The following is a 27,351-nucleotide window of genomic DNA, read 5'->3' on the forward strand; positions in this document are numbered from 1 at the left end:
TACCTTGCATGTGTGTTTTAATGAAAGTTTGAGTTTTATCGAGTACTATTAGTTGTCACTCTGAAATTTCCCCTGATGTTGATCCCTGTACAGGGACAGCAGCCATAACAAGATATTGTTAACCACCTGACTGAGGAACTCAATTTAACCTTGAGCAATACCCTATATGCAGTTGCACCCCTAAAAACTAAAAACAGTTGTCATGAGAAACTAGCTCCCTGGTATACAGAAAATACCCGAGCTCTGACGCAAGCTTCCAGAAAATTGGAATGGAAATGGCGCCACACCAAACTGGAAGTCTTCCGACTAGCTTGGAAAGACAGTACCGTATAGTATCGAAGAGCCCTTACTGCTGCTCAATCATCCTATTTGTCCAACTTAACTGAGGAAAATAAGAACAATCCGAAATGTATTTTTGATACTGTCCCAAAGCTAACTAAAAAGCATCATTCCCCAAGAGAGGATGGCTTTCACTTCAGCAGTAATAAATTCATGAACTTCTTTGAGGAAAAGATCATGATCATTAGAAAGCAAATTACGGACTCCTCTTTAAATCTGCGTATTCCTCCAAAGCTCAGTTGTCCTGAGTCTGCACAACTCTGCCAGGACCTAGGATCAAGAGAGACGCTCAAGTGTTTTAGTAATATATCTCTTGACACAATGATGAAAATAATCATGGCCTCTAAACCTTCAAGCTGCATACTGGACCCTATTCCAACTAAACTACCGAAAGAGCTGTTTCCTGTGCTTGGCCCTCCTATGTTGAACATAATAAACGGCACTCTATCCACCAGATGTGTACCAAATTCACTAAAAGTGGCAGTAATAAAGCCTCCCTTGAAAAAGCCAAACCTTGACCCAGAAAATATAAAAAACTATCAGCCTATATCGAATCTTCCATTCTTCTCAAAATTTCAGAAAAAGATGTTGTGCAGCAACTCACTGCCTTCCTGAAGACAAACAATGTATACGAAATGCTTCAGTCTGGTTTTAGACCCCATCATAGCACTGAGACTGCACTTGTGAAGGTGGTAAATTACCTTTTTAATGGCGTCAGACCGAGGCTCTGCATCTGTCCTCGTGCTCCTAGACCTTAGTGTTGCTTTTGATACCATCGTTCACCACATTCTTTTGGAGATATTGGAAACCCAAATTGGTCTACATGGACAAGTTTAGGGCCTGGTTTAGATCTTATCTGTCGGAAAGATATCAGTTGGTCTCTGTGAATGGTTTGTCCTCTGACAAATCAACTGTAAATTTCGGTGTTCCTCAAGGTTCCATTTTAGGACCACTATTGCTTTCACTATATATTTTACCTCTTGGGGATGTCATTCGAAAACATAATGTTAACTTTCACTGCTATGCGGATGACACACAGCTGTACATTGCAATGAAACATGGTAAAGCCCCAAAATTGCCCTCGCTAGAAGCCTGTGTTTCAGACATATGGAAGTGGATGGCTGCAAACTTTCTACTTTTAAACTCGGACAAAACAGAGATGCTTATTCTAGGTCCCAAGACACAAAGAGATATTCTGTTGAATCAATTAATCTTGATGGTTGTACAGTTGTCTCAAATAAAACTGTGAAGGACCTTGGCGTTACTCTGGACCCTGATCTCTCTTTTGACGAACATATCAAGACTGTTTCAGCTTTTTTCCATCTACGTAACATTGCAAAAATCAGAAACATTGTCCAAAAATGATGCAGAAAAATTAATCCATGCTTTTGTTACTTCTAGGTTAGACTACTGCAATGCTCTATTTTCCAGCTTCCCGGATAAAGTACTAAATAATCTTCAGTGCGTCACTTGAGTAGGTTGAGTCACTGATGTGATCTTCCTGTCTGGGTTGTGCCCTGGAGATCTTTGTGGGCTATACTCGGCCTTGTCTCAGGATGGTAAGTTGGTGGTTGAAGACATCCCTCCGGTGGTGTGGGCGCTGTGCTTTGGCAAAGTGGGTGGGGTTATATCCTGCTTGTTTGGCCCTGTCTGGTGGTATCATCGGATGGGGCCGCAGTGTCTCCTGACCCCTCCTGTCTCAGCCTCCAGTATTTATGCTGCAGTAGTTTGTGTCGGGGGGCTAGGGTCAGTCTGTTATATCTGGAGTACTTCTGTCTTATCAGGTGTCCTGTGTGAATTTAAGTATCCTCTCTCTAATTCTCTTTCTTTCTCTCTCTCGGAGCAGAGGACTATGCCTCAGGACTACCTGGCATGATGACTCCTTGCTGTCCCCAGTCCACCTGGCCGTGCTGCTGCTCCAGTTTCAACTGTTCTGCCTGCGGCTATGGAACCCTGACCTGTTCACCGAACGTGCTACCTGTCCCAGACCTGCTGTTTTCAACTCTCTAGAGAATGCAGGAGCGGTAGAAATACTCTTAATGATCGGCTATAAAAAGCCAACTGACATTTACTCCTGAGGTGCTGACTTGCTGCACCCTCGACAACTACTGTGATTATTATTTCACCATGCTGGTCATTTATGAACATTTGACCATCTTGTCCATGTTCTGTTATAATCTCCACCCGGCCCAGCCAGAAGAGGACTGGCCACCCCTCATAGCCTGGTTCCTCTCTAGGTTTCGGCCTTTCTAGGGAGTTTTTCCTAGCCACCGTGCCTCTACACCTGCATTGTTTGCGGTTTGGGGTTTTAGGCTGGGTTTCAGTACAGCACTTTGAGATATCAGCTGATGTAAGAAGGGCTATATAAATACATTTTAGACTTTAGACAAAAGTATTTGGTTTTAAATATACTTAAGTATCAAAAGTAAATGTAATTGCTAAAATATTCTTAAGTATCAAAATCAAAAGTATAAAAATGTCAAATTCCTTAAATTAAGCAAACCAGACGGCACCATTTGTTTTTTATTGCCCAGGAGCATGCTCCAACACTCAAGACATTTACAAACCAAGTGTGTTTAGTGAGTCTGCCAGATCAGAGGCAGTAGGGCTGACAAGGGATATTCTCTTGATAAGTGTGTGAATTAGACCATTTTCCTGTCCTGCTAAGCATTCAAAATGTAACAAGTACTTTTGGGTGCAAGGGAAAATGTATGGAGTAAAATGTACATCATTTTCTTGATAAATGAAGTGAAGTAAAAGTTGTCAAAAATATAAAATAGTAAAGTACAGACACCCCCCAAAACTACTTAAGTAAAAATACTTAAAAGTACTTTATACCAATGACATTAGCAAACCCACACGACATACACACTGTCTGCCTTCTGCCCAGTACAGTTGAAATCGGGATTCATCCGTGAAGAGCACACTTCTCCACCATATCAGTGGCCACCGAAGGTGTGCATTTGCACACTGAAGTCAGTTACAATGCTGAACTGCAGTCGGGTCAAGACCCTGACGAGGACAACATGCACGAAGATGACCTTCCCTGAGATGGTTTCTGACAGTGTAGAAATTCTTCAGTTGTGCAATCCCAGAGTTTCATCAGCTGTCCGGGTGGCTGGTCTCAGACGTAATGATCATGCTGTTTAATCAGCTTCTTGATATGCCACACCTGTCAAGTGGATGGATTATCTTGGCAAAGGAGAAATGCTCACTAACAGGAATGTAAACAAACTTGTGCACAAAATTGGAAATACGCTTTTTGTGCATGAAGCTTTTTCAGCTCATGAAAAACGTGTTCATGTTGCATTTATATTTTTGTTCTGTGTATGTGTTTTGTAAGGCAATGAACATGATTAACACGCAAACTCAACTTCTCAGTCTCCACAGCACTTTGCCAAAATGGAAGTGTGAGCAGTTGATTCGCCAGGGAGTCTTGGAGCATATCACGTCTTGGATTAAATACCATACCTTTGTTTCGGCAAAGAGGATTACCCATTGAGTGATACAATTGCTTCAGGTCATGCCATTTTGAAAAAGTGCTTTAAAAACAAGAATTAATACATACTTAGCTCAAGGACATGTATTACTTGGTCAGTTTTGTTTTACATTGATTGTGTAGTGCATGACAAATCCACAGCTGGCATGTTAGTGTTTTTACAATAATTACCTAAATATAATATCCCAACAACCTTTTTTAGTACTCAAAAGGTTGACTGTACAGCAGTGCATCAGGGTTGAAAATGTTTGGATACACATGCCCTTTTTATAAAATTTTACAAACTTTACATTTGTAAATACTGTACTGCGCTTTTTGTTGATACTTTAAAAATACCATAAATAACTCTATTAAACAAGTAGCTAAACCATTTCTGTGATTCATTTTGTGTGACTAAGAGAGGTTTTAGCTTTACGCTTGCAGTACCATTCATCGCAGACAGACCAAAACGTAAAGTTACGTACTTTAATGGAGTGTGTTTGGTGATCAAACTGGAATGTTATTTATACATTAAAACATCTAATTGACGCTCAGACCTACCAACACAGCATGATGCTGGAGGATAGGTTATTAGAAGGTAACGAACAGACTAGCTGCCTCTACAGAGCGAATACTTCATAGAAACTTCCGATCGACCACAAAAAAAAGGGTCTCGCGTTAATCTCAATATAATTAAAATAAAAAAATATATTTTATATACACACAAAAACAAGTCATGCATATTACCCTAGTAGCTGAAAACAGTTAACATTCTGTTCCACTTATCCACAACCTGTGCAGTCAAACCCACCATCCCAAGAGGAAGGTGTAGCACAGTGATTTTGTTATAGATTGTACAAAATCATATTGTGGACCACTTGCCACATTAAGCATAGACATGTCATTGGGAAAGTCATCCCTATACTAAGGTTAAGGGAAGGAAACTGTTTCACAAATGTCAATGTATTTTGGGGAGTAGCATTGTTCGGAGTAGTAGGGAACTCCTACGCCGAGAGGGAGGCAGGGGCGATCTTACGAAGGAGCTTGTTGAGGGCTGTAATCTTCTCCTCTAAGATGAAGGTCTTTTTCTCAGCACTCTTCTGTCGCTGCTCAGTGACCTGCAGTGCCTTCATCAGCTGGGAGTTCTCCACATACAGGTCCTTCAGCATGATGTCCGACTTGGCATTCTTCGCCAGCTGTGGGAGGGAAAGGGACAATTAAATAGTCAGATTTTCAGGACATGTTTCTCTGACTCTGCTGTTTGTCTCATATGAACGGTAAACTGACCTGCTCCTTCAGCTGGTTGACCTTCTCCTGCAGAATCATGCGCACACTCCTCAGCTTGGTCTCCACCTCCTCCATCCTCTCCTGCATGTCCCCCATCACCTTTTCATATTGCTCCTGAGCACCAACAGAGAGAGAGAGCATTTAGACCATGTCAACATCATACACATTTCCTGTGATGCAGTAAAGTACCTGCTGCAGGCCCATCTGGGCACTGGCTTGCTGGGCCTGTGTGCGGAGGGTCTCCTCCAGCTGCTGCCCCCTGCGCCGCTCCTCTGCTAGCTGGGCCTGGAGGTGTGCCAGCTGCTCCCTAGACCCCAGTCCTGCCTGCTCCCTGAACTGCTGCAGCTGCTGGGCATGCTGGACCTGGGCCAGGGTCAAGGCTGTCTCTGCCCGCAGTGCCTGCACAAAAAAAAAAAACTGTGCGTGAGCATAGACTACATTGTAGTCAGATTTGCATCCCAAACTATTCTTGCTCAAACAGATCCCCTCAAACATGCTGATAGACTCAATAGGACATAATGGAGTTGACATTTTCATGAAAGGAATTAGCCTAAACTTTCACAAGCCTGAGGGGGAGGATTAGTACAAACTTGGACCATGGTGTTAGTTGCCTAATTTGAGTTTAAATTGGCAAACCTGCTTTCAGTTTAGAGATTTGGTGCCTCAGCAAAAGTAAATTGATAAATGATTTGACCAAAATGTGTGGCGTAATCACCTGGTCCTGTGCCTCCGCCCAAGCAGCCTCCAGTTGTGCCTGTTTGCTCTTCATAGTTAGGCACTCCTGGGTCAGACTCTGTACCTCGAAGTCTTGGCCCTGCAGCTGACACACCTGAAGGAAACAAAGCATAACCGCGAACTTAAACCTACATTTCAGAAAGACTACCAAAGACACTGGTCACCAATGTTCCCTCACATTTTTTGGGGCACTGAGCAACTTTAGGTCTTGTTAGCGGAAACTTGAACGTGGTGAGAATTTGGTGCAACTTCCGGCGTGCATTTATAGTAAACACTGAGGCTGTACCCAATAGGCATAATGTAGGCCTACCAACAAAACAAAGAGCAAATCCCATAACATTTTCACATAGAAATAGGCTTCTATGATATAGGTCAGTAGCCTAAATGTGGTGTTCAATGCAAGCCTATATTGCATGAGACTTAAGAGTGGACTTCCTCTCAATCTCCATATTTGCTTCAGATTTATACAGCCGGTGAGACATTTCTCCTATCTGTGCTACTATGTTAACTTACTGCCCATCACATCAACTGCCTCAGTGTTATATGTTGTTGAACAAGGAAGAACAATAGCTTCAGGAGCAAGTGACGTAGTCCTACCTCGTGGAGCAGCTCCTGGTTTCGAAGGCGCAGGCTCTGGCACTCCTCCTGTAGGGCCATGGTGGCCTCCTCCTCATGATGTTTCTGGGCCAGACGCAGCTGTTCCTTCTCCCTACTCAGCCTGCCCATGCTGGCCTCCAGCTCCGTTACCTGATGATCAGCACACAACAATGAAGTCCGTCAAAGAGGTGTTGTATCAATACTCTATATTAAAGAGCAAATTCAGGAGCAGCAAAAAGTGAGGCGATATTTCTAAACGTTTTCATCGTCGGGATGTCACCCACCTTGTCCTGGGCCTCCTGCAGCATCCTCTGGTGGTTGGCAACTTCCTGGTCCTGATCAGTCTTCACCTGACCCACAGCCTGGAGTTTGGAACGAAGCAGCTCTGTCTGGGAGTCCACGGAGCGAAGAGAATCCTGGAGCATCTCAACCTGTAAACAAAACATTCATACATAGTCAGAGGAAACCTAGCATTTAGTACTTGGAAGATGACAAGCCTCCCCCCAACAGAGATGCTATAGCCAAGTAGATCCTTCTCTCACTTTATGGGTCCTCTCCTCTGCCTCCCTCAGCAGCCTCTCCTTATCCTGCTCCAGCCACTGGTGCTTCAGGGTCAGGCTGGTCAGCGAGGACTCCACCTCTGACAAACGTTGGAGCTAAGAACAACAAAACATTCAAGAACCAAGGTTCATTAATGAGACCCGTTAGCTAGATGATCAAAATGTTTTTGTTTTTTTAAATGCTGAACAATAAATTGGCTTACATTCTTCACAATTTACACCAAACGTTGTATCAAGACCAGGGATGGTCAACTTTGATAGGAGAAACTCAAACGGAACACATCACGAGGGGCCGCAGTGGCTCGTGGGTTTGCTTACTCACATCTATAACCCCCCCATTTCAGCTAGCCCCCTTTGTGACAACAAAGAGAACATTTAAGTACATTTCATGCAATTCTACACATTTTGTCATTGAGTGGAAGCAAATGTTTGCAGTTTTAAATATGATAATTGATTATTTAAAAATCGGCCCCACCCTGGACAGTAATTCGACCATGCTTACTACAAGTTTAGATAGCTGGCCGCTAGACCAATCAAATTTTTTTCTGCTGATATGGTCTAATTGATTGACTACTGATGCATAACCAAAGGGGAAGGGTACCAAAAAAAGTCTACAGCATTGAAGGGCCAAGAACACAGTGGCCTCCATCGTTCGTAAATGGAAGAAGTTTGGAACCACCAAGACTCTTCCTAGAACTGGCCGCCCGGCCAAACTGAGCAATCTGGGGAGAGGGTCTTGGTCAGGGAGGTGACCAATAATCCGATGGTCACTCTGAGAAGAGCGCTAGAGTTCCTCTGTGGAGATGGAAGAAACTCCCAGAAGGATAAGGCCTTTATGGTCAAGTGGCCAGCCGGAAGCCACTGTTCAGTAAAAGGCACATGAAATCCCGCTTGGAGTTGCCAAAACGCACCAAAGACCATGAGAAACAAGATTCTCTGGTCTGATGAAACCAAGATTGAACTCTTTGGCCTGAATGCCAAGCGTCACATATGTAGGAAAACTGGCACCATATCTAAGGTGAAGCATGCTGGTGGCAGCATCATTCATGCTGTGGGGATGTTTTTCAGCGGCAGGGACTGGGAAACTAGTCAGGATCGAGGGAAAGATGAACGGAGCAAAGTGCAGAGAGATCCTTGATGAAAACCTGCTCCAGAGCTCTCAGGACCTCAGACTGGGGTGAAGTTTCACCTTCCAACAGGACCACATCCCTAAGCACAAAGCCAAGACAACACAGGAGTGGCTTCGGGACAAGTCTCAATGCTCGAGTGGCCCAGACTAGAGGTCGACAGATTATGATTTTTCAATGCCGATACCCATTATTGGAGGATCAAAAAAAGCCGAGACCGATTAATCTGCCAATTTTTTATTTATTTATTTAAACTTAATTTAATACATCAATAAAATAAATGTAGCCTCAAATGAATAATGAAACATGTTCAATTTGGTTTAAATAATGCAAAACCAAAGTGTTGGAGAAGAAAGTAAAAGTGCAATATGTGCCATGTAAGAAAGCTAAGTTCCTTGCTCAGAACATGAGAACATATTAAAGCTGGTGGTTCCTTTTAAAATGAGTCTTCAATATTCTCAGGTAAGAAGTTTTAGGTTGTAGTTATTATAGGAATTATAGGACTATTTCTCTATACCATTTGTATTTCATTAACCTTTGACTATTGGATGTTCTTATAGGCACTTTAGTATTGCCAGTGTAACAGTATAGCTTCCGTCCCTCTCCTACCTGGGCTCGAACCAGGAACACATCGACAACAGCCAACCTCGAAGCAGCGTTACCCATGCAGAGCAAGGGGAACAACCACTCCAAATCTCAGAGCGAGTGATGTTTGAAATACTATTAGCGCGCACCCCGCTAACTAGCTAGCCATTTCACATCGGTTACACTAGCCTAATCTTGGGAGTTGATAGGCTTGAAGTCATATACAGCGCAATGCTTGAAGCACAACGAAGAGCTGCTGGCAAAACGCACCAAAGTGCTGTTTGAATGAATGCTTACGAGCCTGCTGGTGCCTACCATCGCTCAGTCAGACTGCTCTATCAAATCATAGACTTAGTTATAACATAACACACAGAAATACAAACCTTAGGTCATTAGTATGGTCGAATCCGGAAACTATCAACTCGAAAACAAGACGTTTATTATTTCATGATGTCTTCACTATTATTCTACAACGTAGAAAATAGTACAAATAAAGAAGAAACCCTTGACTGAGTAGATGTGTCCAAACTTTTGACTGGTACTGTGTGTGATAAATATATATAATTATTGTTCTGTCCCAAAGGTCACCCATATATACCTTTTCCTTGGTGGTGTTGAGCTCTCTCTCCAGCAGCTCCTTGTCATGCTGCCAGGCTGCCTGCAGGTGGAACCTCTCCCTCTCCTGCTGGGTGGAGGTCTCCTGGAGCTGCCTGGCTGTGGCCGCCCCCTCCTCCTGCTCCTGGGACACCTGCGCCAGCCGCTCTGTCAGCATCTGGACTGCCCCCTGGTCGCCACGGAGACGGGAGCTCAACTCAGCGTTTTCGTTGCTCAGCTGCAAGTTCCGGGCGCTCATGTCCAGGAGCTCCTCACGGTATTCGGCGTTCTGAGCGGGAGGGGAGCGAGGAAGGGCTCATCAGACTGGGTCTTAGGTCATTGAGAATGTTCATGTGTCCATTGATCAAATGTAGGCTATGAAAATCTATAAGGCTGAAAGGGTCAGTTGAACTATGCAGGGTGATTATGGTAAAAATGAAAAAAAAAAAAAAACTTTTGAAAACAAACCTCTTTGCAATGCCTCTCCTGCTCCTCCCTGTTCTTCTCATGTTCCTGCTCCACTTTGTCCAGTTTCTTTCTGATGGAATCAAAGATGGAAAGGAATGATTCATTGCCGTGTAGAGAGGATAAAGCTTAAATATGACATTTGTAAGCCCCATCTGAATTGAGCATTTTCTCACAGCAACAGTACTGACGGATCAACTTACTTCTTCTGGATAATCTCCACCTCAAGTCTCTGGACATCCTGCTGTAACATGGCCAATCTGTCCTTCAGTGCGCTGTTCTCACAGTTGACCTTGTCTAGCTGAGATCTAGCGTTGAAATAGTGGAGATATGAGTTTCTCCTCAAATGCATTTTTCTGGGTAATAACTTCGGGAAGAATTTACAATTTGACGCTAACATTTCAGTTCCAAATAAAACTGGGTGAAATCAATGCAGTTCTGTGGTGAAGTAAAATGGACACGGGATTAGACAGGTAAACATTCAAATGATACAAATGTTATTCACACAAATGAAATCTACTAGCATGCACACCAAGGTGAAAACCATTCCGTTAGAGAGAGATAGTAAATTGTTAATGCATTCAAGACAGTTTGATGTTGGAGGTGTAGAAATGGTTGTAGTCAGTTTTTAAATTAAAAAAAAATAATAATTGTACATTTTAACCCTGTTTTCTCCCCAATTATATGGTATCCAATTGGTACGGTCTTGTCCCATTGCTGCAACTCCTGTATGGACTCGGGAGAGGCGAAGATCGAGAGCCATGCGTCCTCCGAAACACGACCCGCCAAGCCGCACTGCATCTTGACACACTGCTCCCGGAAGCCAGCCGCACCAATGTGTCGGAGGAAACACTGTTCAGCTGGCAACCTGAAGTCAGCGTGCATGCACCCAGCCGCCACAAGGAGTCGCTAGAGCGTGATGGGACAAGGACATCTCAGCCGGCCAAACCCTCCCCTAACGATGCTGGGCCAATTGTGCGCCGCCTCAGGGGTCTCCCAGCCGCGGCCGACTGCGACACAGCCCAGGATCAAACCCGGATCTGTAGTGACGCCTCTAGCACTGCGATGCAATGCCTTGGGCCTCCCGAGTGGCTCAGTGGTCTAAGACAGAAGGTTTCTGAAGAGAAAAAGGTGAGGATCTCTTTCAGATGAGAGCTGGTCGGTTGCAATTAGTCATTCAAATCTCAGACTCCATATTTGGGGAAGAAAACATTGCAATCAGGCAGGTGAAGGTTAGTCGTTCGAAGGTTGGTTTGATTTCTGGTGACCGGCCTGCACGTCACAAACCTGTGTGGACTGGCAGGGTCCATCACCATCTCCAGAGCCATGACCAGCTTCTCCATCTCCACCAGCTGCTCCTTCATCCTGCCTTTCTCCTTCTCAAAGGCCTCCTCCAACTCGTGGACCTCTGCCCGAGAGGAGAGCAGCACCTGCTGGAGCTGGACAATTCTGCCAGCTTTTCCTCTGAGGGAGTGCAGCTCACTCTCCTTGGTCTCCAGCTGGGTGTTCCGCAGCTCCTTTTCCCTATAGTGCTTATTAGACAGGGCTTCTGCCATCTCTAACAGACCTGCCATCTGCTTCATATCTGACACAAGGTGGTGTACCTCTGTGGATTTGGCCTCTAGCTGGGCCCTTAAATTAGAAACCAGGTTGAACGTTTCACTCAGTTGGGCTTTCAGCTCTTGGATGTGGTCTCGGAGTTTGGATGATTCCGTTTCCATTTCTACGATCTGGTTGGAGAGTTGGTCAGCCAGGCGGATGTAGTGGGCGTTCTCCTGGCTCAGACTGTCCGTCTCTCCCCTCTCCAGGTCCAGGGTGGATTGGATCTGTGTGACCTTGGTTCGTTCCTGCCTCAAGGCTTCCTGTAGATTCTCCTCTGCCCTTTTCCATTGGTCTAACTCCTCAGTGACACAGTCAAGATCTGACTGCAGACGGTCAATGGTTGTCGTGCGTTTCTGCAGCTCCTCCTTCAGCTTTGCTCGGTCCGTCTTCAGGGAGACCATCTCAGCAGACTGCCTTGAGCGTTGCTCAACTTCGTTTCTCAGAGCCACCCGTGCCGTCTCCAACTCCCCCCTCAGGGTCGCCGTGTCTTCCTCTTTGGCCCTCAGTTGAACTTGCTGTTGTATGAAAGCACTGGACAGATGGCTGCAATTCTCTGCCAACATTTCTTTGTCCTGAAGAAGTGTCTCAGATTCAGACCGTAGAATACGCAGCTCCTCGCTTAGCTGAGACACCTCACTGAAGAGCGCCCTCTCTCTATCCCTCACCAACCCCAGCTCCTCTACAGCTTGCTGTTTAGAGGTCAGGCGCTCGGTCAAAGTCTCATGAAATTCCAGAGACACAGTGCTTTCCTCTAGCTGGGCACAAACCACCTCCAGTCTGGCCTGCATTTGACTACACTGACTGCAAGTCTCTTCCAGTTTAGCCTCTGACTGACTGTGCTGTATATGTGACTCAGAGGCCAGATCAGCCTGCTTTTGCAGAGTGGCTGTCTGCTCCTTCAGCTGCAGAACCTCCTCTTGATGCTCCTCCTCCAGCCTCTTCCTTTCCACAGCGGCCCTGCTGCAGATCCTGGCCTGCTCCTCACTCACCCTCTCTGTGCTGTGGAGCCTCTCCCTGTGCCTCTCCTGCTCCGGTTCCTGCAGGCACTCACAGCGTAGCTGGTGCATGAGGCTGTGCTGGGCCTGCTGTGTCTTCATCTGAGACACCTGCTGCTCTGCCTCTTTCCTGATTACATAGCACAGACTGTTCACTTAGGCACACAACACACAAACTGCACACCATTGTTTTGTAAGTCCAGTGTATGCGTTATGACTTAAAAGGATGACGTTGTAGGGACTACGGTTGGCACAAAATAAAAATATTTTGAATGAGAAACAGGTAGCCAACCTATAAAACAATGTGAACTTGAAATTAATTGAGTTGAATGACAAAATACAGGCCAAGGAAGATAGATAAGTTGGCTACACCCACCTTACGAGCAGCACTTCCTGGTCCATTCTGAGCTTCAGCTCAGCCTCCAGCTGGTCCTTCTCTGAGGTCAGCCTCTGGACCAGGTTACTGATCTCCCGGGCATAGTTCTGCTCCAGCTCTGCCTGTTCGCGCTGGGCCCTTCTCTCCTGGTCAGTGCCCCAGCCTGGCCCTCCCAGGCCCCTGGAGCTGTGCTGTAGCTGGGCCTGCAGCTTCTCCACTTCCTCCCTGAGCCTCTTAACCTGCTCCTCCACCTGGGCCTTCTGCTCCTCCAGATCACTGATCTCCACCTTGAAGCCCTGAGAGATGTCTTTCCTCTCCACCTCCATGTTCTGCCGCATCAGCTCCAGGCTGCGCTCGTAGAAGTTCACCTTTGAGGCGAGAATGATGAGGGGTCAGAGATATCCCAGAATTTGAAAAATGCACCTCCCATGTACTGACCTTCCTTTTTTAAATTTTTACATCTAGTTTCACTCAAATTACCTACAATTTTGGACCTCTTAATTTCACAACAAAAAAATAGGAGACGATAATCAAAACAATACAAAAATGCGTGAGCCTGTCTGTCACAACGTCTCCTCTCTACCTTGGTCTCTAACTCAATCTTCAGGTCCTGCACCTCTTGGCTGTGCCTCTCCTTAAGCTGTCCCATGGCCATCTCAGTCTCAATGCTCACAACAAGACCTGGCAGACTCTCCAGAGAACCCAGGCCTGAGGGAACAGAAACAAAATAACCAAGGTTGTGCGAGTCACACCCAACAGACTTTTACGGAGAGAAAAAAAAAGAAAAAAGATTGACATTTCCAATTCTTACCATTCTTATTGGCCACTTGAAGCTTTTTCCTCACCATGGGAGATATGCCTCTCTTCATCTCCGGGTCATCTGAAGCACAATGGACAGGATTACAGTAAAGAGTTGTTTAGTGACTTAAGCTAAACTGTGTAACTGGAGAGCTACGCAGTGGAGGAATGAGAAGGTGTGTGTATGTGCATTAGAGAACCACATTTTATAAAATGTTCAGTTAACACTTTAGTATACAGTAGGTCTAAATAAATACACGGAACAAAAATATAAAACGCAACATGTAAAGTATTGGTCCCATGTTTCATGAGCTGAAAGAAAAAAATCCAGACATTTTCCATACGCACAAAGCGTATTTCTCTCAAATTTTGTGCACAAATGTGTTTACATCCCAGATAGTGAGCGTTTCTCTTTTGCCAAGATAATCCATCTACTTGACAGGTGTGGCATATCAAGAAGCTGACAATGATCATTACACATGTGCACCTTGTGCTGGGGACAAAAGGCCACTTTAAAAATGTGCAGTTGTGTCACCCACAATGCCACAGATGTCAAGTTGAGGGAGTAACCACGCCAGCTCAGGACCTCCAAATCCAGCTCCTTCACCTCGTGTGGGGGGCGCTCCAAGGACCACCCATGGCTGCACCCCTGCCCAGTTGTATCCATAGATTAGGGCCTAATGAATTTATTTCAATGGACTGATTTCCTTATATGAACTAACTGAAATTGTTGCATGTTGCGTTTATATTTTTGTTCAGTATACATTTCAAAGTAAAGACTGAAAACGAGAAAAACAATATTTAAATATGTTCTTAACACAAATAGATTCTAGAGACAAAAATCAGGTGAAAACAGGGATATACCTGAGTCTGACTCAGTCAGTGATCGTCGGCTGGACCAGGCGTGTGTGGATGTGTCCCTTTCCTGTCTGGATCTCCTCCCCATCCCATGACTCTTTAAAAAATCCACCTCCGAGTTCAACTCGTCATTCCGGTCCCGCAGCGCCTGTGACACACAAACTTGTCATTTAGCAGAGTGGTGACACTTCAGACAAACATAAATAACACATCCAGCAAAACACAGCAGACTTACTATAGAGATAGAGCAGCACCAGTCAACAGTGTCCTCACTAACTGCCACGTGCACATGCTAGTAAAGCCACACAGCAACACTCATTCTGTGAACCCAGAATAACACGCGCTCACCTTCACTTTCTAGGTTCCCAAAAATGGGAGGCATTTGGATAAATCAAGAGGCTTGTCATGATACACTCAAACTGATCTCAACTCTGTACAGGCAAGTGAGCAAAAAAAATTAGTGGAATGTTAGCTAAAAAGAATGGTAGCCAGGCTAAGTCAAGCCCCCTCGGGGCTTCCACGCAAGGCATGATTCTTTAAACACAGACGCAAGCACACATACACACTTTCTCTGGCTCCTCTCGCTTACCCGGCATTGCAGCTCGAACTCCTTGATGATCTCAGAGAAGCGCTCCTCCTGGTTAAGCAGTCCTGTGTTGTTCGGATCCAGGCTCCCAAACTGCGTCAGCCAACCAAAACGGAAACTGTCATCAATCATTCATAGGGAGTGAGCTATGCAGTATTACCAGAGGGATGAGTTACCACAGAATGGCATCACGCCCATCCTCACATAGCTCCCACTCACCTTGTCTAGTAGAAGCTGGTCCAGGTCTCTCTGCAGTTTAGAGATGGTTCTCTCTGTCTCTGACAGCTTCCCCTTCAGAACACTGCCCTCCTCCTCCAAACGGTCTTTCTCCTGTTAGCCCAGAGGGAGGGTTACTTAGTGATACGATAACGCTTTAAGATATCCAACACAGTATAATCACGCCACAATAGAAAACAATAGGGGGTACTAACAACGGGCGGATTGTTAAGAAGCTAAGCAGCAGTCTGCCATTGGTTGGTTGTCCGTGAACAGTTGGGTCTAGTTGGAGTGTGAATAGAGCATGTCTGAAGGTGGATGTTGAAAGCAGGAAGGCCAAGCCCAAAATGTTTTTGTTTTTTAAATCACATGGGCTAATCTAATCCTCTCCTTTGAGTTCTCTAGTCTAGAGAAGAGACTGGGAAAGAGATGAAAAATTCCTTGCAGAACATTAACCAGTTTATACTCACACAAAAGTCTATTCAAAAGCTTAAGGAGCCTAAAGCAATGAGATCAAAAATAGGAGGTTAAGCTCGAGGAATCTTGTAGGAGGGGTGGTCAAACAATTGCCTGTCTTATTAGCACGCTTTTCTCATTGTAAAAACCTCATGGGGCATCTCTATAGGGCCAGGCACCTGGGTGGCATTGCAGACTTCCTCGTGCAGACTGGCATCGTGTGCCCGTAGGACCTCCACTTCCTCTTTGAGCTTGGCCCGCTCATGCTCCACCTGCTGCAGCAGGACCTCGTTCTCCTGCGCAGATTCACTACGCAGGGCCGTAAGCCTATCCCGGAACTCCTGCTCCAGACCCCTGCCAGTCAGAGAGAAGTTTGACTAAATTTGCCTCTCCTCCATTCAACAGGAGTTACTTTACAGTACATTCAACAAGGTCAACAGCTCACACTCAGATCATGAAAATTCACAACCAGTCAAGCAAGATTTTCCAACCACAAGATCAGTCTGTAATCTATAACGAGAAGGAAGAACAGGTCTTACTTGATTTTGGTTTCATTCAGTGACTCAATGGCGGCGTGTCTGTCATCCACCTCGCTGACCAGCTGGAGGTTCCTCCTGTCGGCCCACTCCAGGTCGGCCTTGACCTTGTCCCTCTCCCGACATGCCTGGTCTGCTAGGACCCTGAGGGACAGCCAGTGGACAAACATTTCAGCATGGACCTTACCACATCACTCACCAGAATGACCCGATAGCTCAGGACATCATGGAGGACTAACTTTAACAGCAGAGAGAAAGAGATATATATATATATATATAAACTCAGCAAAAAAAGAAACGTCCTCTCACTGTTGATTTTCAGCAAACTTAACATGTGTAAATATTTGTATGAACATAAGATACAACAACTGAGACAAACTGAACAAGTTCCACAGGCATGTGACTAACAGAAATTGAATAATGTGTCCCTGAACGGGGGAGGGGGGGGGTTAAAATCAAAAGTGACAGTCAGTATCTGGTGCATTAAGTACTGCAGTGCATCTCCTCATGGACTACACCAGATTTGCCAGTTCTTGCTGTGAGATGTTACCCCACTCTTCCACCAAGGCACCTGCAAGTTCCTGGACATTTCTGGGGCGGGGGGGGGGGGCCTAGCCCTCCTACCCAACAGGTCCCAGACGTGCTCAATGCGATTGAGATCCGGGCTCTTCGCTGGCCATGGCAGAACACTGACATCCCTGAAGTTATTTGGATTTTTACTAATCATCTTTGAAAGACAGGGTCCTGAAAAAGGGTTGTTTCTTTTTTTGCTGAGTGGATATTATATCTACATTACGCATATAGAATCCAGATAGGCTTACCACGGCAGCTGAATACTGGCAAATTAATACTTAATGAAAGAGTGCTGTATTTTGGTTCCAAAGTTGGTCATTAAATTGACAAAGCAATGACTTTTACGATCAACAATATAAAAGCAACATGTCGTCGGAGCCGTGGTAAAATCAGTCAGAACCAAAATCCATTATGTAGGCTACAGTTTCTCTGCCCATTAGTGAAGTTGAACCAATGATTCCCCTTAAAGCAATGCCTGACCATGAAATCAATAAACAGTCGACGTAAATTCATTTAAGGGTCACTGGCTCATACAGGAAATTAACCCAGGGGATGCAACAGAGCTCGCCAGCTTGTAGTCCTAAAAAAAGAAAAGGAAATGAGTTACCAATGGTTCGTTCAGCCATTCCTATGGGGGGGAGATGAATGGGGTTTTGGGATGAGCGCAGAAAATATGCCTGTGTTAACTTCAGACCGTAGGAAATATTACACGGTTTGTTCTAGGAGATAATATCAGTCAGTTAAACATGACCTTTATGAATTATAAAAGCCTTTATGTGCTCGTTTTGCTTCCATAAATGCTTCAAAATGCCTTGAACAAAACGTATAAGAAAGTCCTAAGCCATTGTTTACCACTGACCTTATTTATTTTTTATCCAAAAACCCATTAAATTTCCCCATTATGCTTAATAAACCAATGAGCCAGGGCGGCGTTAGTGCCTACAAAAAGGACACCATTACTATCTATGCACTCTCTTTGGCCCATGACCTTCATTCTAGAATCCAATGGAAGCGTGCAGTACCAAAGTTATTATTATTTTTTTGAAACCTTTATTTAACCAGGCAAGTCAGTTAAGAACAAATTCTTATTTACAATAACGGCCTAGTGGGTTAACTGCCTGTTCAGGGGCAGAACGACAGATTTGTACCTTGTCAGCTCGGGGGTTTGAACTTGCAACCTTCCGGTTACTAGTCCAACGCTGTAACCACTAGGCTACTCTGCCGCCCCACAAGTATACAGTATCAAACCAAAGACCCACTGGAGGAACTGGATCTCGTTCTTGTAGGAGATGAGGGCTGCCTGGTGGATGCCGTTGCCGCTGACCAGCAGCTCATTGTCCAGGGCGAGGGTGAGCTCCGACAGACTGACCCGCTCTTCCAGGGGGAAGTCCAGAGTCTGGCGGGGACCAAACAGCACGGGTCAATTTACGAACGCATGGCAGTGGTAACTTAATCACCACCAACCCCGGTCCTGGAGTGCAATTTGGTGTTTTAGAGCCAACCTCCATCCCTGAAGCTCTCATGGACTAGGTGTTTTGACAACTGGTGTATGGTATATATAAATTCAGGTCAAAGTTCAGCTCATCCTCATGTTTACGTTCTACGGTACTAAAAATGTGGCAGATTACGCCATTATCATCTCGGTAACACTTAATATAAAAATTAGAGCGTGTCTAGCTAGGGGCTTTTGTAGGCTGCATTACATAGATTATAGTTCCACACTAAAGCATCTAATCAAAAGCAAAAGAGCATCAGCTACATGGAACTGGCAATCTCAATTCTACTCCTATTACACTTTTCACACACAGGAAGGAGACGCCCCTAGAAACCCTGCAGCTTTCTTTATCCCATACAAACCAACTAACACCAAGGCTCTTCAGCAACATATCAATTCAAGCAGCCGTAAAAGGCACAGCACTCAACATTTCAAGGCTACTTCTGAAAATAACTGGCACAAGCAATGAGCATCTGTGACAGCAGGGAAAAAAACAAACAAAAAAAACAGTAGTTGCATGAACACGTGCATTGGTTCAAAACTAGTCCGGGACTAACCTGTAGGATGTCCCTGCTGTTCCGTATGCCCTCGCCGGTCCAGAGGGCGATGACCCTCTCTGGACTGGTGCAACCCGACCCTTCGTCCAGCCTGGTCAGCAGCCTCTGACCCACGGTGGCAGACAGGAGAGAGGGAGAGGTGGAGCGCACCGTCCGCTCCTCGAAGGCCTGGGAGAAAACAGAGGAAGACATGAGAGCTACAGGAACAGGCTAGCGGATGGCCCAATTCATTTCCTCCGCCGCAGAACACCGCTGCAGACCACTGTGCAGTGCGGACGTGCTTGTGTAGCCTCACTGCTGTTCCCACAATGCCATAGAAACACAAAGAAGTCCTCGAGAGGCATGGCATTGTCGCAGGAACACCTCCATCGGTCATGCTGTGCCTCGCCAAGAATAACCTGAACTCCCCCACTGTGCATAGTTTAATCCAGGCTCCCACAGACAAAAGAGCCTCAGTGCCACACACACACACATATGTGTTTCACACGCCGCTAATAAAACGCCTTTGGTGTCGTAACACTTAATCTGGCTTAGCCCATTTTCCATTCCCTACATGCACATGACATACTGTACATCTACCACTACACCCACCAGTTTAGGATATGGAGGAGTGGCAGTAGTTTTCAGACTGAGAAACACACTGGGGGTCTCGGTGCTGGTTCATGTAGCCATCAAAACAACTTGCAAGTTGTTCCTAATACCTGAGAGGCATCAACATGCTCAGCTTTGAAAGAACAGATGAGGTCTTTCATAGCCCATGTTAACAAACCACAGGCAGATTCCAGGCCTGAAATGCAATACATGATTTCTGGCGGACTTTCTCCTTGTGTGGATATGGTCATTCGGCAAAGGAATGCAGGAAGGGCAGACTGAGCTCTGCCCTCAACAGTCAATGACTAGATCGGCAGCTGCCTAAAGTTCCTTAATTGACCAGCAGGAAATTGGTCTGAGTGACAGACGGCAAACTTACACACAGAAACTGTACCAGTATAATTAGTAGGATTTGTATGTCGGATACTGAAGGGATAATGTATAAATCAATAGATCATATAATTTTGAATACTTTATCACGCCTATCTCTTAATAATAAACTATGAGCCACAGAGAATATCTCAATAGGCTCTTTAAAAAAAAAACTATCAGCCAGCCATTTAAAGTAAAGTGAGTGTATTTCTTATAAATAGAATGAATCTCAAAAACTCCTTTCAGTTCGAGCCAGATGGAGGTCCCACGTGCCAATATATTGTCATTTGTGTTATCCACGGATCATTGTTCTGGCCTAATTACATACATTTACTCTACTGACCCAGACCCACTCACGTTTCCATAGAAATCAATTACTGTTAAAACATGTACGCATGTCCTAAAAAGGGTGTCTGTCTGCTCACCTGCTGGAGTGAGTGCTGGGGGTTGGCACGTATGGGGGTGGAGGAAGAGGTGGGAGCTGGGACACTCCCCTCTCTGAAGAGACCCTTCTGGAACTCCCTGAGGCTGACCCTCCCATCCAGGTCAGTGTCCAACTTTCTGAAGAGGGCGTCCAACTCCTGTGTGATAACACGTAGAGTCAGGGGTTAAAAACACAAAGTCAAATTCACACAGAAATCATTGGCTTGTAACCACTGACTGCAGTCTAACTACCTTGGTGTGCACCCATGGATTAAAAAGGAATGGACGGACGTACCTACTGATAGACGAAACGGTGAAAACTCCCTTTAGCCCAAGTTTACACTAATCCAATACTTATGATCCCTTGAGGGGGAGTGAGCAAGTGCACACTTCCGGGAATTAAAACAACCACTGGCTGGAATGTTGGGCTGGCCATACCTCTGGATTCAGGTCCTGCAGGCCAAGGTGGTCACAGACCAGGGACAGCTCCTGCCTGTTCAGAAAGCCACCTACTCCTACCCCCAGCTCCTCCCACACCGCCCTCATCCGGCTGTCTGTCACCTCGGCCCGCGGCCCAGGGGAGTGGAGCGTGCTCTCCGAACTGTCCCGCTTCCATCGCTTCTGCTGCCCTGAGAGACACACACACACACACGTCAGGATGGAAGTCTCTCAGAGGGTATAGCAGTAGACTTGTATGAAAAGGGCCAGGAGTTTCTTGATCACATGACTGAACCAGGAAAAACTCCAGTCTTGAAAAATGAATGTACAATGAAGTACACTTAAAATGTTTAAATCACCTTTAAATAAAAATATTGAAGTACCTTGTGCCTCAAAAGTCTGATGGATGGTGTCCTTATGGCTTCCGGTGTCCTCATCCGACTTGAGACTCTGGAAGTAAGACATTGACGAGTGTCACCAAGTGTTCACAACTGAAAAATGACACGGCCTAAAATGCTGACCCATATGCCTATCCACATACAGTATCATAATCTGGCCTTGTTGTTTAGTCAGTGTGTAGGTCTGTGTGTGAACTGTGTGTTGTGAGAGAGTGTACAGAAGATGAGGTGTGTGTGTGTGTAAGTGTGCCTTCTGAGTGTGAAAGAGACATCTGTAAGCGAGTGCTAGCCTGTTAGCGATGAGCAATGACAACAGAGAGAGACCAATTAATTGACCATAAGGAATTCCAACCCCTTCTCAACATTATTTCTGCTACACTGCGCAAGAAGAACCAGAAAATTGTGATTCCAGCAGTCTCAAGAGTAGACTGGACTCCCCAGCAGCATATGGGGCCGTTGGCTCTCACGCAGACAAACTAATTATGGTCTTACATAATAAAGTTTAACTGAAGCTAGTAATGGAAGTCAGTTATTGAGTACTGTATACTGAGGCAAGTTCCAAAGCACTTTGTAGAATTAAATGCATAACTTCAGTTTATTATGTAATACAAACTTCCCTAATCTAACCAAATTAATCCTGGCAACATCTTAAACAGAGAATATATTTGTGGAAGGATTGGCTGCTACAGTCTTGGTGCCAAGGTCACATTTCCCCCCTCAAAAATCTTTGAAATGTCTCATTTTAAATCAATCCCATGTGGAAGACTGGTCTATTGATTTCATGGCTTCTTTATAAGGAATCAATCTGGGCACGGCACCAAGCTGCAGAGCCACATCAGAAACAGGCCACTTATCATGGGACAACAAGACACTATAAATTTTTATCAGCTGAAATTCTTGAACAACATTTAACTCATCCATGAAAGGCTTTTCAAAAATGGGAACACTGTGCTGGTTTCGGGATTGTCTAATCCCCCTCCTTTTCTCTCTAACAAATCCATTTGGTTCTCTCCAACACATGGCAGGCTACCCCTGGTCAGTGAGTTTATTATTGTTGTCATAGGCACCACTTCAGGGTCACAGAACACCATTGTGCTCCTTACTACAGTGGCCCGAGGCTTAAGAAATGTAAACAAACACTAACAACACAAAATGGTGGGCAGTGATATAGTCAGCTGAGAAGGTAAAGACATGACTAATCCTCAACATATCAAAGGATAAAAACATTCAAAACCGATCATTTCAGCTGGATGATGAAATCCTAACATTCATGTCCGTAAGTCAACAACAGATTGACTACCCGCTGTAACCAGACAAAGAGGAATACTCCGTCTGAACAGGGAGAATGTTACAGAACTCTCAACAAATAGAATGCGAATGAAAGGTGAATGGAAACGGATGCTAACTTAAGCATGCCAGCTAAATGGGACACCAACATTAACATGTCCTTGAGAATGCTTCTTCGGGCACTTAACCCGGACGACACGCTGCATTGTAGAAGGATGTGTAGACAAATGTAGGTTGCGTATGATAACTTAATAAGACATATGAAGTGATGTGAAGAGGGATAACCTCGTGTGAAATATTTAACAGAACCAGTTCAATTATTTACATAATAAGGGGTAGCCGACGGCAACATTCCACCACCAAAATTCCACAAAGAAACCGTGTTTCAGCCCAAAAGCGGTAAACGACCTATCAACTCCCCAGCCCCATGAATCCCAACCTCCCCCATTCCAATCACATAGTTCACCCAGATAACTATGTCCCTGTTACCAAGGAGTGGACTGTTACTACGCTCTACCTGGGTAAACTGCTGTGACCCATCCACTGTAACCAACAATACGACAAGGATGCTATGCAGTAGTTCAACTCTCTATCCTCCAGTAGCAAGGAATCCACCAAGGCTTAAAGCTGCTTACATAAATGCCTTAACTGCTGGAAATGTTAACTATTTAAAAAGAGATTATTGGTGGAGAGCTTAATGAGAAACATGACACAGGGATCTATCTGGCACTATGGCCTGACGAGGGAGAGAGGGGCTTTGGAAAGACGTAATCTCACGAGTTAGAGATAGTCAGTGCAGCGTTACATAAAAGCTCTAAATATTTCAAAGTGAAAAAAAGAGAGAGAGAATCTGGGATAACAGGATGGGTTTCTAAAAGGAGCACTTTGTTCACAGGCAGCGGCCGACAGAGGTCAACCATTGCTTTTCGATGATTATGTCGGCTAGGTTTATGTATGCATACTCATAGATAAAATGTGAGAAATGTATAGCCTCATTATCAAAATCTCTATCCAGGCCATTTATGCAACTCTTACTTCAACTATCCTACTCATTCCAGACTCAGAACGAACACACACACACACACACACACACACACAGGTCAACTGCAAAGGGCGCCAAACTTTTCACTCACAGCGGTGTTTCACGCCGAGTCTTTAACACAGACAGATACCAGTCAGCCACCACAATGACCTTTCCTTCACTAGTTGTCTTCTACGGTTATACAATTTAGATCCCAAAACAATGGGCCTTCAATAAACATGATGTTGGGAGATAAGCAGACAGCACCCCCCCAACCATGACTTTTCCTGGGCCTCGTTACCGTCATTTCACACCTAATAATACTGTAATAAAATGCAATGAGACCAATGAAAGACAAAGCCATGGAAGATCAGATCCCTTAAGTACCTGGAATATGCACCAAGCCAGCAGCATAACAGAGGATTCCACTCATTCCAATATTAATCAGACTGAGTCAGCAGATTCAAAATACAGTATAATCAGATGGTCCAAAGCTCTCCTCCGTAAGGTAGAGGTCCTGACTAGTAGAGAGCTTATTATTTTATTACAATGTATTTCACATACATTGACACTTTGGCAATATTTACACAATGTTTTTCATGCCAATAAATCAATGAGAGAGAGAGCGAGAGAGCCAAAGCTAAAACTGGGGGAATGGATGTTGTGGGGCAGGAGCGGGGAGCAGCCATGAGCGCTGCCAGTAGCACATTCCATATAACCCCACTTCCTGGGTGTGGAGTGGAGCGGTCTGCTCAAAACCCCAAGTACCTCAGACTCAACTCTCTCACTCAGTTATACAGTGGTCTGAAGAGAGGTATGGTGTGGAATCCTACAAAATGTGTGGTTGCCAACAAATTGAAGGTTATAGAGATTTTTGATTCAGACCTCACCCAGCACCACACCATTCAAGGGATGTGTAGGAAATTGAAGTGAAGCACTGACTTGCCTAGTTAAAAAAATAAAATACAAAATGGGAATCTCTCTCTCCAAACAGTCAGATCTATATTAGGCCCTGCGCCAAGCTTGAAAAGTCAAAAGTCAGCCATCTTTGTCAGTGACTCTCAAATTAGGGCACAGCAACAGAAAAAAACACAGCAGACAAAAAGGTGAGAGGGGTGGAGGAGGAGCACGTCTCTTACCTCCACACTCTCTAGAGAAGTAGAGCGTCTGAGTTTTATCCTCCTCACGCCAGCGGGAGAGGACTCCTTCTGCTCCGTCCTGAAAGGACGAGAGCCCTCCGAGTCAGCTGTGAGCTCAGAGTCGGGCCTGTCCGGCTGGGACCGCCGGCCGTAGCGCTTCGTTCCCTTCACAAACTTGGGCTTCACTTCCTCAGGAACAACTGGGAGAGCCGGGAGAGGAAAGAGATGGTGATTGGGAAGGACAGAGAGAGATTACAGTGAAATGCCTTTCTTGAAAGCTCTTTCCCAACGATGCAGTAATCAATATCAGTAGTACTATAAAATAAAGTAGAACAAAAACACGAGAAGAATAAATAAGTATAAGATAAGTAAGCTACACGTACAGTACCAGTCAAAAGGGGTTTTCCTTTATTTTTTTACTATTTTCTACATTGTAGAATAATAGTGAAGACATCAAAACTATGAAATAACACATAGGGAATCATGTAATAACCAAGTGTTAAACTAATCAAAATATATTTCAGATTCTTCAAAGTAGTCACCCTTTCCCTTGATGAAAGCTTTGCACACTCTTGGCATTCTCTCAACCAGCTTCATGAGGTAGTCACCTGGAGTCCATTTCAATTAACAGGTATGCCTTGTTAAATTGTGGAATTTCTTTCGTTCTTAATCCGTTTGAGCCAATCAGTTGTGCTGTGACAAGGTAGGGGTGGTATACAGAAGATAGCCCTATTTGGTAAAAGACCAAGTCCATATTATGGCAAGAACAGCTCAAATAAGCAAAGATAAATGACAGTCCATCATTACTTTAAGACATGAAGTTCAGTCAAATCAGCAACATTTCAAGAACTTTGAACGTTTCTTCAAGTGCAGTCGCAAAAACCATCAAGCGTTATGATGAAACTGGCTCTCATGAGGACTGCCACAGGAAAGGAAGACAGAGGATCATTTCATTAGTTAACTGCAACTCAGATTGCAGTCCAAATAAATGCTTTACAGATTTCAAGTAACAGACACATCAACAGTTCAGAGGAGACTGCGTGAAATCAGGCCTTCATGGTCAAATTGCTGCAAAGAAACCACTACTAAAAAGGACAACAATATGAAGAAAGACTTGCTTGTGCCAAGAAACAAGATCAATTGAAATTAGACCGGTGGAAATCTTTCCATTGGTCTGATGAGTCCAAATTTTGGTTCCAACCGCCATGTCTTTGTGAGACACAGAGTAGCTGAACGGATGATCTCTGCAAGTGTGGTTCCCACTGTGAATCATGGAGGTGTGATGGGTCTTTGTTGGTGACACGGTCTGATTTATTTAGAATTCAAGGCACATTTAACCAGCATGGCTACCACAGCATTCTACAGCAATACGCCATCCCATCTGGTTTGAGCTGAGTGGGACTATTATTTGTTTTTCAACAGACAATGACCCAACACACCTCCAGGCTGTGTACAAGCTATTTGACCAAGAAAGAGAGTGATGAGTGCTGCATCAGATGACCTGGCCTCCACAATCCCCCACCCTCAACCTAATTGAGATGGTTTGGGATGAGTTGGACCACAGTGTGAAGGAAAAGCAGCCAACAAATGCTCAGCACATGTGGGAACTCCTTCAAGACTGTTGGAAAAGCATTCCAGGTGAGGCTGGTTGAGAGAATTCCAAGAGTGTGCAAAAGCTGTCAAGGCAAAGGACGGCTACTTTGAAGAAGCTCAAACATATATACACACACACACTTTTTTTGGTTACTACATATTTCCATGTGTTATTTCATAGTTTTGATGTCTTCAGTATTATTCTACAATGAGTGTGCATAGTCAGTGCAAAGACTTAAAAAATGTAATACAGAAAAAAAGTGTCAATGCAGATAGTCCAGGAAGCCATTGTGTTCGAACTTTTAGCAGTCTTATGGCTTGGGGATAGAAGCTGTTCATGAGCCTGTTGGTGTCAGACTTGTTGCTCCGGTACCGCGGTAAAGCAGAGAGAACAGCCTATGGCTTGGGTGGCTGGTCTTAAACAATTTTCCCAGCCTTCCTTTATCAAACATGTTGGCTCACTATTTAAAAAGAAGACAGAGAACAAGATATAGGATGAAAAATATGTCCTTGTCTATAACTGTTCTGTACTATTTGTATATTTTATGTGGACACCAGGAAGAGTAGCTGCTGCACGTGCAGTAGCTAAGGGAGATCCTAATAAACTAAAAACAGCAGACTAGCTAGCACTACCTAGAAAAAAGGTATATACATTTATTTTACAAATTGATATACTTGGAGTCAAAGTATCGATATAATATTTTCCACATAAAACATCATCCAAAGATAAAAATAACAATATGTAACTGTATCAATTAAAGTAGTATCACTTCTTGTATCAACTGTATCAGTACTAAAGAAAAAAAACATTTTTAGACCAGCTGGGCATTTTGTCTGCCCACAATTACTACTATAAACATATTCTCACAAAAGCTTGTTAAATGTTTAGTTACAAAGAAACAAGGGAGAAATTGTAGTGTAGACTTAGTAGTAGCCGAATCTCTGGTCATAAAAAAAATTGTCAAACACACCCTTTAAAAAAAGGGCACTTCAAAAGTACAGTGGTCATCAGTTCCCAGAAACTAACTTGGCAATAAACTTAAATCATACTGTAACATTCTGGGAAGGAGGAGGGAAACTCTGGTGCCCTCCTAGATCCTCTTACGCAATACCCTAAAACTCAAGAAACACATTTCAAAATAAAAAGAACACACACCAATGTTTGGCCAACTAAAGTTCAAATCATATAAAGTGAATGGCTGTACAATACATGATATCTTAACTGAGTTTGGGTTTGTTAAAAAAAAAGGTACAGGAAGTTTAAAACAGTTGAA

At 44.4% G+C, this 27,351-nt stretch overlaps 1 protein-coding gene across 2 annotated transcripts in view; it reads right to left on the reverse strand.

Annotated features, from left to right (window-relative positions):
- Window positions 1–4,289: 4,289 nt before the first annotated feature.
- LOC112253622 (ninein-like protein) overlaps window positions 4,290–27,351 on the reverse strand; it is a 41,512-nt gene continuing 18,450 nt past the window's right edge. The window contains exons 4-28 of one of the 2 annotated variants that reach the window (XM_024425526.2): window positions 24,485–24,684; window positions 21,023–21,089; window positions 20,640–20,830; window positions 20,204–20,359; window positions 18,816–18,983; window positions 18,023–18,159; window positions 16,194–16,334; window positions 15,834–16,008; window positions 15,202–15,312; window positions 14,986–15,075; window positions 14,403–14,544; window positions 13,552–13,620; window positions 13,324–13,448; window positions 12,741–13,108; window positions 11,055–12,494; window positions 9,971–10,075; window positions 9,771–9,840; window positions 9,307–9,591; window positions 6,979–7,092; window positions 6,721–6,867; window positions 6,437–6,586; window positions 5,820–5,933; window positions 5,294–5,503; window positions 5,105–5,218; window positions 4,290–5,013 (exon numbers count right to left, since the gene is read on the reverse strand). In XM_024425526.2, coding sequence (XP_024281294.1) covers window positions 4,822–5,013; window positions 5,105–5,218; window positions 5,294–5,503; window positions 5,820–5,933; window positions 6,437–6,586; window positions 6,721–6,867; window positions 6,979–7,092; window positions 9,307–9,591; window positions 9,771–9,840; window positions 9,971–10,075; window positions 11,055–12,494; window positions 12,741–13,108; window positions 13,324–13,448; window positions 13,552–13,620; window positions 14,403–14,544; window positions 14,986–15,075; window positions 15,202–15,312; window positions 15,834–16,008; window positions 16,194–16,334; window positions 18,023–18,159; window positions 18,816–18,983; window positions 20,204–20,359; window positions 20,640–20,830; window positions 21,023–21,089; window positions 24,485–24,684 — 5,081 coding nt within the window. In that variant the 3' untranslated portion in view covers window positions 4,290–4,821. The remainder of the gene's footprint in view (window positions 5,014–5,104; window positions 5,219–5,293; window positions 5,504–5,819; window positions 5,934–6,436; window positions 6,587–6,720; window positions 6,868–6,978; window positions 7,093–9,306; window positions 9,592–9,770; window positions 9,841–9,970; window positions 10,076–11,054; window positions 12,495–12,740; window positions 13,109–13,323; window positions 13,449–13,551; window positions 13,621–14,402; window positions 14,545–14,985; window positions 15,076–15,201; window positions 15,313–15,833; window positions 16,009–16,193; window positions 16,335–18,022; window positions 18,160–18,815; window positions 18,984–20,203; window positions 20,360–20,639; window positions 20,831–21,022; window positions 21,090–24,484; window positions 24,685–27,351) is intronic. The other variant, XM_024425532.2, reaches the window with a different exon arrangement.

Source organism: Oncorhynchus tshawytscha, linkage group LG01 (genome assembly GCF_018296145.1).
Source record: "Oncorhynchus tshawytscha isolate Ot180627B linkage group LG01, Otsh_v2.0, whole genome shotgun sequence".
Classification (NCBI taxonomy): Eukaryota; Metazoa; Chordata; class Actinopteri; order Salmoniformes; family Salmonidae; genus Oncorhynchus; species Oncorhynchus tshawytscha.